This window comes from Nicotiana attenuata, chromosome 9, assembly GCF_001879085.1.
Source record: "Nicotiana attenuata strain UT chromosome 9, NIATTr2, whole genome shotgun sequence".
Classification (NCBI taxonomy): domain Eukaryota; kingdom Viridiplantae; phylum Streptophyta; class Magnoliopsida; order Solanales; family Solanaceae; genus Nicotiana; species Nicotiana attenuata.
This window is the reverse complement of record NC_031997.1, coordinates 47,669,333-47,681,646: the sequence shown is the minus strand read 5'-3', so window position 1 is coordinate 47,681,646 and position 12,314 is coordinate 47,669,333. Positions and strand designations below refer to the sequence as shown.

The window sequence follows — 12,314 nt, the reverse complement described above, 5'->3', positions numbered from 1 at the left end:
TAAAAAAATCTGGACAACACCTAACAATTCTCCCCCGTGGCTTGAATTTTCTGACAAAACAAACTTGATCCACCTTCTTGACATAGCCTTCAACAGGTCGCATCCTCAAATCTCCACCATAAAGTTTGTCTCAACGTGCTTAGCACACCGGCCAAATTTCTCAGACAAAAATCATGATTATCGTCAAATAGGTTGCGGCTAGAACTGAACCTGTCAAGATGAACCTGTCTCGAACCTCACTCTGATACCACTTGTTAGGACCGAAAAAAATTAGGTGTCATGCGGAAGCTATTAAAGCAAAGCTTCAACGACGATAAATCAGATAACAAAAGAGAAATCTACCAAAAGAGACACAAACATTTGACGTGGTTCGGTCAACTGACCTACGTCCACAGCGGCGATGAGCAATCCACTATAATAAAAAGAGAGTACAAAATATCGAAAGAACAACCTCACGAAGAGGCAAACATAAGTGACACACTAACACTTGTCCCGTAAAGTTCTCCCCCTAAGTAAGACTCTCAAGCCCTCTATGGCTACATTGTGGATGCTACTGAATGAGAAGGAAGGATCCTCAATTTATAGAACTCCAAACCTTTTCCTACAAGAAAAGGGACTAGCTAAATATGAAAGAATTATATTTTTCTTCTAGGAAAAGAAAACCCAATTATGGTAAATATGTTGCCCTTTCTTTCATGAGATAGGAAAACCAATTATTGTAAGAAAATCTGGACAAACACCTAACAAATGAAAGAACAAAGAGATTGACGCATTTCACTAACACTTGATAAGAAAGTGATGATACGACCCATTATTTAAAGTCAATAAAAATGTGGCCGGGAATTCCAGATATTTTATAAAGAAATTTTTCTAGATATTTTATAAAGAAATTTTTATATAAAGTTTTAAAATATATATAACAATTGTACATTTATTTGTCGGTTTGGATCGATTTTTTTTACTCAATACCAAACCGAATCAAATCAAACATAATCGGATTTTCAATCGGTTTGGTTTGACTTTTCGATTTGGTGTAGTTTTTTAATTTGGTTTGTACACCCCAGTAGCAAGTATTTCAAAATAAACGAAACATAAAAGAAGATGACAATAAAATAATATATTGGCAAGATCCGGTGAGTACTGAGCACTTGAACATGTTTTTTAAAAGTCTTCCTAAAAAAAATACTCTACTTTTGTTCGCAATTCCTCATCTTAGTTTTATAAAAAATGAGCTTTTTAATTGTTTTGTAATTAAGTGAATATAGGTAAATCAATTTTTTTTAAAAAGCATGTTGCAAATTAAAAAGAAGGAGCGGTGCAAAAGCGTACAGAAATATCCTTAATGTTAGTTCTTGTATAAATAGGAATAGAAATTAACCTTTGGTTTTCCTATGTAGCATTTCATTCCTTTTAGGAAAACTTTTCGTCTTTTCCTTAGGAACGATTTTTAGGATCCCAGTCCTGGTATCAGTAGGAATAGAATCCTCTTGTTCGTAGAATTTCATTCCTTTTAGGATTACTCCGTAAAACATTATATAAACCCAAACATAGCAATTCATTCCCCAACATATTCTTTTCTAGTTATGGCCTGTCTTCCACCATTAAAACGGGTACACGATTTTGGGGATGGAGGAGCATTCCCTGAAATTCATTATGCACAATATCCTCTTGATATGGGTAGAAAGGGCAGAAACAAAGATTGGGCAATGACTCTGCCTGTTACAGTAGGCGAGTACGGTGAAGTGAGATATGATGCAATTGTAAGGCAGGGCGAGAACGCTAAGAAAATTGTTTATTGTCAGCACAAGGATCTTGTCGCGAAGGTTGTGAAAGATGAGGATCATGACGAAGACTTGGACGTGGAAGAGAAGCAAAAAATAATTGAGGAGACGGCCCGGGAGACGAAGGCTGCCCTTGAGAAGATGATAAATGTTGCAGCCGCACAGCCCACAAAAGTTCCTGCACAATCTCAAGACCCCAAGTTCATTAAGTACAAGCCTTCCCAGCAGTCATCAGCATATAATTCAGGCGCAATGGAGAGGATTATTAGGATGGTGGAGATGCCGGTGGACCCTATCGAGCCTCCTATGTTCAAGCACAAGAAGGTCCCCGGGGCCTCTGGTTCACCACCTGTGCCTCTTATGCATTCTCCTCCTCGTCCTGTTACAGTGAAGGACCAACAGGATTGGAAGATACCGCCTTGTATATCAAACTGGAAGAACCCCAAAGGTTATGCAATCCCGCTTGATAGGCGTCTTGGCCCTGATGGCAGGGGACTTCAAGAGGTCCATGTCAATGATAATATGGCAAAACTTTTGGAGGCTCTCTATGTTGCAGAAGAGAAAGCCCGAGAAGCGGTTGCAATGCGTTCAAAGGTGAAGAAAGAGCTGATGATGAAAGAGAAGGAAAAGAAAGAGATGGAACTTCTGCAGTTGGCTCGCAAGGCAAGATCTGAGAGAATTGCTGCAGGTCCTATGAGAAGTGTGAATTATGAGTGTGGATTATTGAGAGAGAAGATACATGAGAGAGAGAAGATACGTGAGGAGCGACGTCGGCAGAGGAGATTGGAGGCAGCAAAAGATGCTGCATCAGTGGGTGGTAAGAAGAGAAAGATCACCAGTGATAGAGACCGTGATATCAGCGAAAAGGTGGCTCTTGGGATGGCTTGTACATCAAGAGGAGATGTCATGATGTATGACCAGAGATTGTTCAACCAGGAGAAGGGGATGGATTCTGGATTTGCTAGTACTGATGATGCCTACAACATCTATGATAAAGGCCTATTTACTGCTCAGCCTACTCTTTCTACTCTATACAGACCGAAGAAAGATGTGGATTCTGATATATATGGAGGTGCTGATGAGCAGCAGCTGAAGAAGATCAGCAATACAGATCGCTTGAAGCCTGACAAGACATTTGTTGGAACATGTGAGAGGGTTGATGCAAGAGATAGACATGCGGAATTTGAGGATGCTGATCCATTTGGTTTGGACCAGCTCTGGCCAGCGGTTTAGAACAGTATGGCAAATGACTCTTATCCAAATCGCAAGACAGACTCAAGAATTGGGATGAGTACGTAGCTAGACTCACTTTCCTTCCATTTTCTTGCAAAAGATTTAAAAGAGCATAGATGCATAATTAATTTTCAGTGGCTAAACGTGCTTGAAAACTTTAGGCCTATAGATGTTTATTCAATACATTCTGCCATTCTTGTATACCTGGTCTCTCGTCATCTATGCATCAAATTTCATTTCTTGAAGCTAATAGATTTCATTTCAGTTTTTTCATGTTTCATTGCAGATGTATAACGTTGCGCACCTATATGTTTTTAAGAAGTACAAGAATTCAAATTTGCTCCTTTTGGCATTAGTTTCATCATTTTGCTGAGTAACTTCCCATATATGTGCCAACAGCATAAACAATACAATAACGATATTAACCTGCTCATGTTTTCTCTATCCATTAAACGTAGTCTTCTATTTCATAATTGGACCTGCAAAATGGCTACCACGACAGACACAATAACCAACTTACTTCGTAGTTGCAAATTTAGCAAAGATTTTTCTTCTAAGCCTCACCTAAATCTGCTTCCTTCAACAATCCATCTTGGTAATTAATCACATGTGAAATTAATTTCAGCATATCACTGTTAATTAAGCTCAGATACATTGGGAGGAGAACATATATAACCTCAATTTTAGCTAAAAGTCGAGAAACTTATTCACTTATTTTCGGCTTATGTCAAGCACCGTAGCCACATCAAAGTTTTTTCCATACTGCAATTCACAGTATAAGTGTTATTACAGTTAATGCGCCTAAGCTGAAACTTCCTATAGACAACTGAACGCCAAACAAAAGAAACACATAGTGGAAGAGGTTAATTTATTGCGACCCAAAAGTTACCACAAAAGTTAACTGGAATACAATATGGTTCGAGAAGATATCAATTAAGCTAAATAGGGTTAAACTGTTAGAAAATTCTATTTAACTGAACACATCAATATTCATTTTATACAAGTTCATAAGTGTTGATTTTAGAGAGAAATTTTGTAGAAGGCAAATTGGAATTGTATTCTGTTCATTCTGTTTTTGTACAAGTGAAGAACAATATATATACATTTCACTAACTATCATTTCCACGTGTGTGAAAGTAAAAGAAGAATTGGTAATTAGATATTCTAGAAGTAATTTTTTCATTCCTATACACTATTTGAAACTTTATTACCCTTAATGTCCACGTTTAGCTAATTACCTGGCATAAACAAATTTTGTTTACAAAATATATACAATCCACCTTAAAAGGCTCCCAAATCCATTATTTGTTCCTTCAATCAAGAGATTTAGTTACACCCTTTTCCTTTTTTTTTTCTCTCTTTCCGTTTTTTTTTTATATTATTTGTGTTTATACAGATTGATTCCCACATTTCAAGAAAAAACAATCATAATCTTCTTTTTCAACCCTCCCCTTTAATACTATGAAGGCCTATCACGTCATAAAAGAAAGAAAAGCCATCACACTGGTAGGACACAATTGCACAGAAAGCCTAGAATCGAGTCAAAAGCAACAAATTAATTCATCTACTAAAAAATTTATGAATCTGGATATAAATACTAATAAATTATTCTCTAATAGCAAGCAAAATTGTTTCAAATTTTGTATTACGGAAAAGTATATGTGAGTTATGTCCAAAATGCAACTCAACGTACCAATATTGGAAGAATTTAGTTTTTGGCACCTTTGAGGTGCAGGGACCTTTACAAGTTCGTCACAGGCTGGCTCGAAAAATCATGTGAATTATTAAACTAGACCCATTATTTTTATTTCTACCTACAACTTATGTATAACTTATCTACACTTTCATACATTATTTCTACTCAGTTATATATAACTACAATAATATACAACTTAAATACAAATTTTATACAATATGTCTTTTGTATATTTTGTATCTGATTTATACATAGTAAAAATAAATTTCATAAAACTAATTATATATTATACAACTTATCTACATTTTTATACATTATTTCTACTCAGTTATATACAACTACAATATCGTACAACTTAAATACAAAATTTATACAATATGTCTTTTGTATATTTTATATATGATTTATACATAGTAAAACAAATTTCATACAACTAATTATATATTATACAACTTATCTACAATTTTCGTACATTATTTCTACTCAGTTATATACAACTACAATAGCATACAACTTAAATATAATTTTTATACAATGTTGTTCAACTTTCATACAATAGTTAAATGAATAAAAAAATAAATAAATAAACAACAGAATACAATTTTTCTACAATTTTACTAAAATTTTTGCAATATAATGTATGTCATGTCGTCTTCTTCTTCTTCTTCTTCGTCGTCGTCGTCGAGTTTCAATCTTAAATTCAGCCAAAACCAAGTCTAATCTTCACCAAAACCCCTCAAAATTGAGATATAAACTCCAAACCATATTCCCAATTATTTGCAACAACACCCAATCAAAACAAATAATGATTTTTGAAAATTCAAATTTGAATTCAAAGCTTCAAAGCTTTTTAATGTTTGTCAATGGTGGAATTGCTGTTCTTTTTTCCTTTGCTTTATATTACTGAAATTTGGATTGAGAGATAGAGAGAGACGTAGAGAGAATTCTCAATTCTTTGCAACAACATCCAATCCAAACAAACAATGTCTTTTGAAAACCCAAATTCGAATTCAAAGCTTCAAAGCTTTTTAATAACCGTCAATGGTGGAGGGGTTACCAATTTTTGCTGGTTTTAGAAGAGGAAATCATGGGGTGTGGTTTGATACGTGGGTGAGGGGGTGGGATTTGGTGAGATAAAGTTGGGGGGAGTGGGAATATACGGTAGAGTTAAATTAGGAGACTAATTAATATCATTAAAACTCCTAAAATGTACATAAATGGTAATTAGGTAAATAAAAGGTAATTATATTAAATGTTAAGCATGGAGGGTAATATAGTTTACTATATTGCATAGGAATGTAAAAATTCCATTCTAGAAAGTTCCTAGACTATCTATACATCCCAAAGAATATCTGCTTGTAGCCCATTAGGCCCAATAACATCCGTGTAGCCCAAAACCAGCCTGTTACCCTTTTAACCATATGCATTAGGTAAAGAACCCTAAGTCCTCTTCTTCTTCTTCTTCTTCTTTATTTCTTCCTGTCTTCTTCATTCTAAAAGAAAACTAGCCTGGGTCCGGTGACATTTCAATGGCAACAACCTCCCTCAAGTTGGATGGGACGGAAAGGACACCCAACTTGCCTAGCAAACCATGATGAAGAGGCCCAAAAAGAGGCTTGGTGAAAAGATCAGCGAGTTAGTGGTGAGAAGGAAGGAAAGACAGAGAGATGAGACCGGCTTGGAACTGTTGCCGGACAAAATGGCAGTCAAGCTCCACATGCTTGGTACGCTCGTGAAAGACTAGGTTTTTAGAGATGTCAATGGCGGACTGACTATCTGAGTGAAGTGGAACGGGTAATGAAGGGACGATGGAAAGATCATCAAGAAGGCGAACAAGCCAGGTGATTTCAGCAACAACACGCCTCATCGACCTGTATTCGGCCTAACAGAAGACAAGGAGGCCGAAGGATGTTTCTTTGACTTCCAAGAAATAGGACAACCCCCTAAACTTATAAAGAAACCACTAACAGAACGACGACTATCAGGATAGGAAACCCAATCGGAGTCGCAAAAGGGCAGCAAATCAAGGGAAGGATCAGCAGATATAAAAAGGCCCAAACCAGGGTCACGAAGAAGGTAACGAAGACAGTGATGAGCAGTAGAAAAAAGAGGTTCACGAGGATCCTGCATGAACTGACTAAGGTGCTGGACGGCAAAAGAGATATCAGGACGAGTACAAGTCAAAAAATTGAGCTTCCCTAATAGACGACGATAAAGTAGAGGATCAGAAATTGGAGGCCCAACACATGTATGAAGCTTAGAGGAAGAATCCAAAGGAGAGGAGACATGGGACAAACCAAAACAATCAAACTTAGTGAGAAGGTCAAGAATGAACTTGCGTTGGCAAAGGATCAAACCAGATGGCTCACGAAGCACTTCCATGCCCAAAAAATAAGATAAGTTCCCCAAGTCCTTAATTTTGAACTCTTGATCTAAAAACTGCTTTAAATCAGTTAGTTTTTGAATATTGTTGCCTGTGAGCAGAATAACGTCCACATAAACTGCCAACCAAAGAAATAGAATCACCACTATTTTTGTAGAAGAGAGAATAGTTGTTGAGAGAGTGAGTAAAACCTTTGAAATTGAGAGTAGCAGTCAAGCAGGCATACCACTGCCTAGATACTTGACAAACCCCATAGAGAGATTTCTTAAGCAACAAACTAGGTTAGGATCAAGAGGGTCTAAACCAGCAGGAAACTTCATATAGACCTCCTCATGTAAATCTCCATGAAGAAAAGCGTTGTTCACACCTAATTGATAAAGACCCCAATTTTTCTTGACTGCAATAGCAAGTATACATCTAATGGTACTCATTTTGACGACAGGAGAGAACGTCTTCGTAAAATCAATCCCTTCTCGGTGGGTGTCTCCACGAATAACTTAACGAGCCTTAAGCCTCTCTACATTGCAATCAGACTTCAGCTTTACCTTGTAGACCCATTTACAAGGTAGAGCTTTTCTTCCAACAGGTAGTGGAACAACCTCCTAAGTATAATTGGCCTTTTAGGCATCAAGTTCTTTGGCCATTGCTTCTTGCCAACCAGGGTCAAATGCTACCTGAGAATAGCTAGAAGGTTCATGGATGTGGGGGAGGCAATTTAGAAGGTTTTGGTTAGGTATAGAGAGTGTATTAGTAGAAATAATAGAAGGAGAGATAGGTGAAAGAAAACAGGAGGTAGAAACATCAGCTAAATACACTACCCCACAAACATAGTCAGACAAATAGGTAGGTGCATTGTGTTCTCTTAAAGAACTACGCAAGACACAATCATTAGTGATGAAAGTAGGTGAAGAGACAGTATTTGGAGGGGAAACAGAATTAGTAGAAGTAGTGGGAGTAGTGGAAGAATAACTAGGAGAAGCAGGAGATGATGAATTAGAACTAGGACTGTGGTGAGTTAAAGGATAGGAAACAAAAGGTGAAGGAGGAACAGAAGTCTGTTCTTGAGGACTAGGAGAGAAAACATGAGAGGGAACAAGAGGAACAGAAGAAGAATTAGGAGCAGGTGATGAATCATCATATATTGAAAAATCAGTATTAGAAGGGGTAGGAAATAGAGAAGAAAAATTAGTGTGAGAGCTGGTAAAAGGAAAAACTGATTCATGAAAAATAACATTTCTAGAAATGAAAATGGCTTTAGTTTGTAGGTTTAATAACTTGTACCCCTTTTTGCCAGTAGGATATCCAAGAAAGACACAAATGGTTGCTCTAGGATCAAGTTTGTCTCTATGATGAGGCAAAGTAGAGGCAAAACATAGACAACCAAAACTTCTAAGGAAAGTATAATCAGGTGCTTTGTGAAAAAGCACTTCATAAAGAGATTTATAATGAAGGAGTTTATTTGGAAATCTATTGATGAGGAAAGTGGCAGTAAAGAGACATTCACCCCAATAACAAATAGGAACTTTAGAATGAAAGAGAAGAGCTCTACATGTTTCCATGAGATACTTGTATTTTCTCTCAACAACACCATTTTGTTGAGGAGTACCAACAGAAGTTGTATGGTGAAGAATTCCTTTGGGAGAAAGATAAGCTATGGCTTCAATGCTACTGCCTAATTCAAAAGCATTATCAGATCTAATTTTCTTGACCTTGACTTCAAGTTTCTTTCTACCATAGAGATGAAAGATTTTAGGACAGTGAAAGCATTAATCTTGGTGCTCAACACGTAGGTCCAAGTACCCCTACTAAAGTCATAAATAATTGTAAGAAAGTATTTAAAAATATTATATGAAGGTACTTTATAAGGCCCTAAGTATCAATATGAATGAGTTCAAAAATGTGAGAAATAGAACTATTGCTATCAGAAAAGGGTAATCTGTGTTGCCTAGCCATAGGGCAAATGGAACAAGGAGTATTCTCTTTACAAACAACATTTTGTGGTAAAGCAAAAATGTATTTCATTGTAGAGATAGGTAAATGTCTTAGACTTACATGCCACAAATTGTTCCCAGAATTAACAGAAGTAGACAAAGTATGTGAGTTACAGGAAGTTTGAAAAGATTGTTGAGTAATTGTGATATTCCGATCTGAATGCGGGGAATCATTGGAATGATGAGTGGAATGGAAGGTAAAGTCCAGCTTTGACATCATCAAGAACCAGAGGCCTCCTCAAAGAAAGGCCATGCATCAAACAACAAGTTTCAGCAAAGGTAAGAAGAACTTTAAATTGACAACATAGTTTGTTAACTGAAATGAGGTTGAATTTGAAATTTGGAACACAAAGCACTCTTTGTAGGGTTAGGTCTGGATGTATAGTCACTTGACCTGCTAAAGTAACTTTTACCCTTTGTGAATTAGGTAAGTTAACATTAACAAGGTTGACCAGAGGTTTGATATTAACTATGATAATAGGGTCAAAAGTCATGTGTTCGGAAGCACCAGAGTCAAGAATTCAAATATGACTCTTAGAGTTATTATGTGAGTAGGGAAGAATAGGCAAGCATGTACCAGCACGGTTAGCAGTTACATTGACCTCAGTATTTATGGCAGCTTGATGACTAACTTTAACTTGTTGAAGTAGTTCCATCAACTGGGATAGTTGTTCTTATTTTATACCTATAATTGCCTCTGTATCACTAGCCTGAACTTGCCGATAGCCTTCATCTATTGTAACAGCATTGCCTTGAATAGGGGTTTGAAATCTTCTTTGTTTGAGAACTGGCTTAAAATTCTATGGATAGCCATGAAGTTTATAGCACTTGTCAATTGTGTGACCTTGCTTTTTACAATAGTTGCAATTGAGATTTCTCATGTTCCCTTGGTTGTTTCTGAAAGTATAACCTCCAGTGTTTTGTAAAATTTGTGGTTCTGCCCTGAACATGAGTAGGTCTTTGGGTTGGAACACCAAAAGAAGCAGACTCACTAGGATATTGTTCCATAGTCTGTATCCCTCTCTACCTTTCCTCTTGCAAAAGTAGGTAATATGCTCTATCAATGTTAGGTGGTGGATGCATCATCATGATATTACCCCTGACACTAGTATAAGACTCATTCAATCCCATTAAAACTGAACTAGTTTCTGTCTTTCTTCTCATGCAGCATTTTTGTCATTAGCCCCACACTTGCAGTCAACACAGATACAGATAGTCCTAGCATCAAGCAATTCTATTTCATCCCAAATAGCCTTCATCTTATTGAAATAAGTTGCGAAATCTAAGGATCCTTGCACTGTTTCTAATAACTGTTTTTGTAATTCAAATGATTGTGCTAGGATTGATTGTCCATACCTCTCCTCGAGTTGTTTTCACATAATCCTTGCATATTTGGGATGAATTACACTTGGCCTGATGTCTAGATTGAGAGAGTTGAGGAGCCAAGCAAAAACCATGTCATTGCACCTAATACAATACTTCAGATCTGGTGAGTCCTCTTTAGGTCTGGGTAAGCTTTCATCAATAAAACCTAGTTTGCTTTTGGCTGATAAAGCAATCAATACTGATTTTCTCCAACTTCCATATCCAGTTCCATCAAAAGGAGGAGAAATCAAACACATTCCAGGAGAATCAGAAGGATGCAGAAAATAAGGGTGATCTGGATCAATTTTCGTCACTACTACTGCCACTAGAATAGCTTCAAAATCAAAAACTCACAAAATTTTGAGCAACAGAACAGAATCCTAGAGAATCTAGAAGGAAAATGTAATAGATTGAAAGTAGCTGGGTAGAACACAAGCTCTAATACCATGTTGATTTTATAGAGAGAAATTTTGTAGAAGGCAAATTGGAATTGTATTCTGTTCATTCTGTTTTTGTACAAGTGAGGAAAAATATATATACATTTCACGAACTATCATTTTCCACGTGTGTGAAAGTAAAAGAAGAATTGATAATTAGGATATTCTAGAAAGTTCCTAGACTATAATATACCAAAGAATATTTGCTTGTGGCCCGTTAGGCCCAATAACATTCGTGTAGCCCAAAACCAGCCTGTTACCCTTTTAACCATATGCATTAGGTGAAGAACCCTAATTCCTCTTCTTCTTCTTCTTCATTTCTTCCCGTCTTCTTCATTCTAATAGAAAACTAGCCTGGGTCCGATGACATTTCACCGGCAACAATAAGTTATCCAACTTGGAAATAGGGTGAATTTGACAGTATGACTGAGTTATACCTTGTTAACAATTGAACATTTTGTTTGTAAAGAACTTATAACAGTTCTTTACGGACACAAAGAAAGCCTAAGTTTCTGCATACCCGCATAGTTAGTCAGTGCTTCCATCACCGTTAACAAAGTCCTCTCACAAAGTAAAGATGGTTGGCTGCATACTACTGGACAAGGGATATACAATAAGTCGCACATCGAACAAACATCGGTAGAATCTTAATTATGTGAGCAAGACGAACAAAGAACTGATGTAAATATACCAATAATAGATACAATTCCGTAAAAATCGTGTTTTATGGTAACTGCACGAAAATGATTTCGTTTAAAAGTTGGATTCACGACGATGACGACGACAACAACAACCACCCCTTAAAATCCCACAAAGTGGGGTCTGGGGAGGATAATGTGTATGCAAACTTTATCCCTATCCCGATGGGGGCATAGAGGTTTTTTCCGATAAACCCTCGACTCAGAAATACGGAAATAAAACAAGAAAAGACAATTCATTTGTAACTTCAGCGAAAACCGTAGAAATAGTAACAGAAGCATAAAAAACAAAAGATAAACGACATGCAATAACAGTAACCAGTATCTATGATTCGGGGCTAAGATAAACAGAAAGGATAGTGTGGACTCAACATAAACTGCAAGCCATCTAAGATCAACCATATCCAACCCCGCCTCACCCCGGGTATGAAGTAGGGAAAGCTCTACTAGCCCCTAGCCTACAACTCTAATGCTTGACCTCCAGACATTCCTATCAAGGGTCATGTCCTCGGAAACCTACAGTCGTGTCATGTCCTGCCTGATCACCTCTCCCCAATACTTCTTAGGCCACCCTCTACCTCTAAAAACTTGATTCACGAAATGCTAAAAATATCAGGTAACACCTGGGGCCAAAATAATGGAGTTTGAGGGTGTTTTCTAGTACAAAGTTTTCTTTAAAAGATGCCACTTTTTTTTTGGTTAAGAAGATAAACATATATTATGGTTCAGT

General features: G+C 36.9%; 3 protein-coding genes across 3 annotated transcripts; 1 reads left to right on the top strand and 2 right to left on the bottom strand.

Moving 5' to 3' along the window:
- Positions 1,398-3,287, top strand: LOC109232402 (SNW/SKI-interacting protein-like). The gene has a single exon (XM_019398154.1). It carries the CDS (start codon positions 1,584-1,586, stop codon positions 3,012-3,014), a length of 1,431 nt encoding a protein of 476 aa, XP_019253699.1. The 5' UTR covers positions 1,398-1,583; the 3' UTR covers positions 3,015-3,287.
- Positions 6,574-7,524, bottom strand: LOC109232702 (uncharacterized mitochondrial protein AtMg00810-like). Its single transcript, XM_019398448.1, has 2 exons — positions 7,320-7,524; positions 6,574-7,211 (listed from the first exon to the last, which is right to left on the bottom strand). Exons 1-2 carry the CDS (start codon positions 7,522-7,524, stop codon positions 6,574-6,576), a joined length of 843 nt encoding a protein of 280 aa, XP_019253993.1.
- LOC109232701 lies at positions 7,714-11,431 on the bottom strand. The gene is made up of 3 exons (XM_019398447.1): positions 11,407-11,431; positions 10,564-10,783; positions 7,714-8,821 (listed from the first exon to the last, which is right to left on the bottom strand). Exons 1-3 carry the CDS (start codon positions 11,429-11,431, stop codon positions 7,714-7,716), a joined length of 1,353 nt encoding a protein of 450 aa, XP_019253992.1.

Coding starts and splice junctions, on each gene's coding strand:
- LOC109232402 (XM_019398154.1), top strand. CDS start 1,584: ATGGCCTGTCTTCCACCATTAAAACGGGTACACGATTTTGGGGATGGA.
- LOC109232702 (XM_019398448.1), bottom strand. CDS start 7,524: ATGAGTACCATTAGATGTATACTTGCTATTGCAGTCAAGAAAAATTGG. Junction 7,212..7,319: donor TGTCAAGTATCTAGGCAGTG/GTATGCCTGCTT, acceptor TTTGGTTGGCAG/TTTATGTGGACGTTATTCTG.
- LOC109232701 (XM_019398447.1), bottom strand. CDS start 11,431: ATGGAAGCACTGACTAACTATGCGG. Junction 10,784..11,406: donor AGCACTGACTAACTATGCGG/GTATGCAGAAAC, acceptor TTGATTTTGAAG/CTATTCTAGTGGCAGTAGTA. Junction 8,822..10,563: donor GAGGACTCACCAGATCTGAA/GTATTGTATTAG, acceptor TCTCTATGGTAG/AAAGAAACTTGAAGTCAAGG.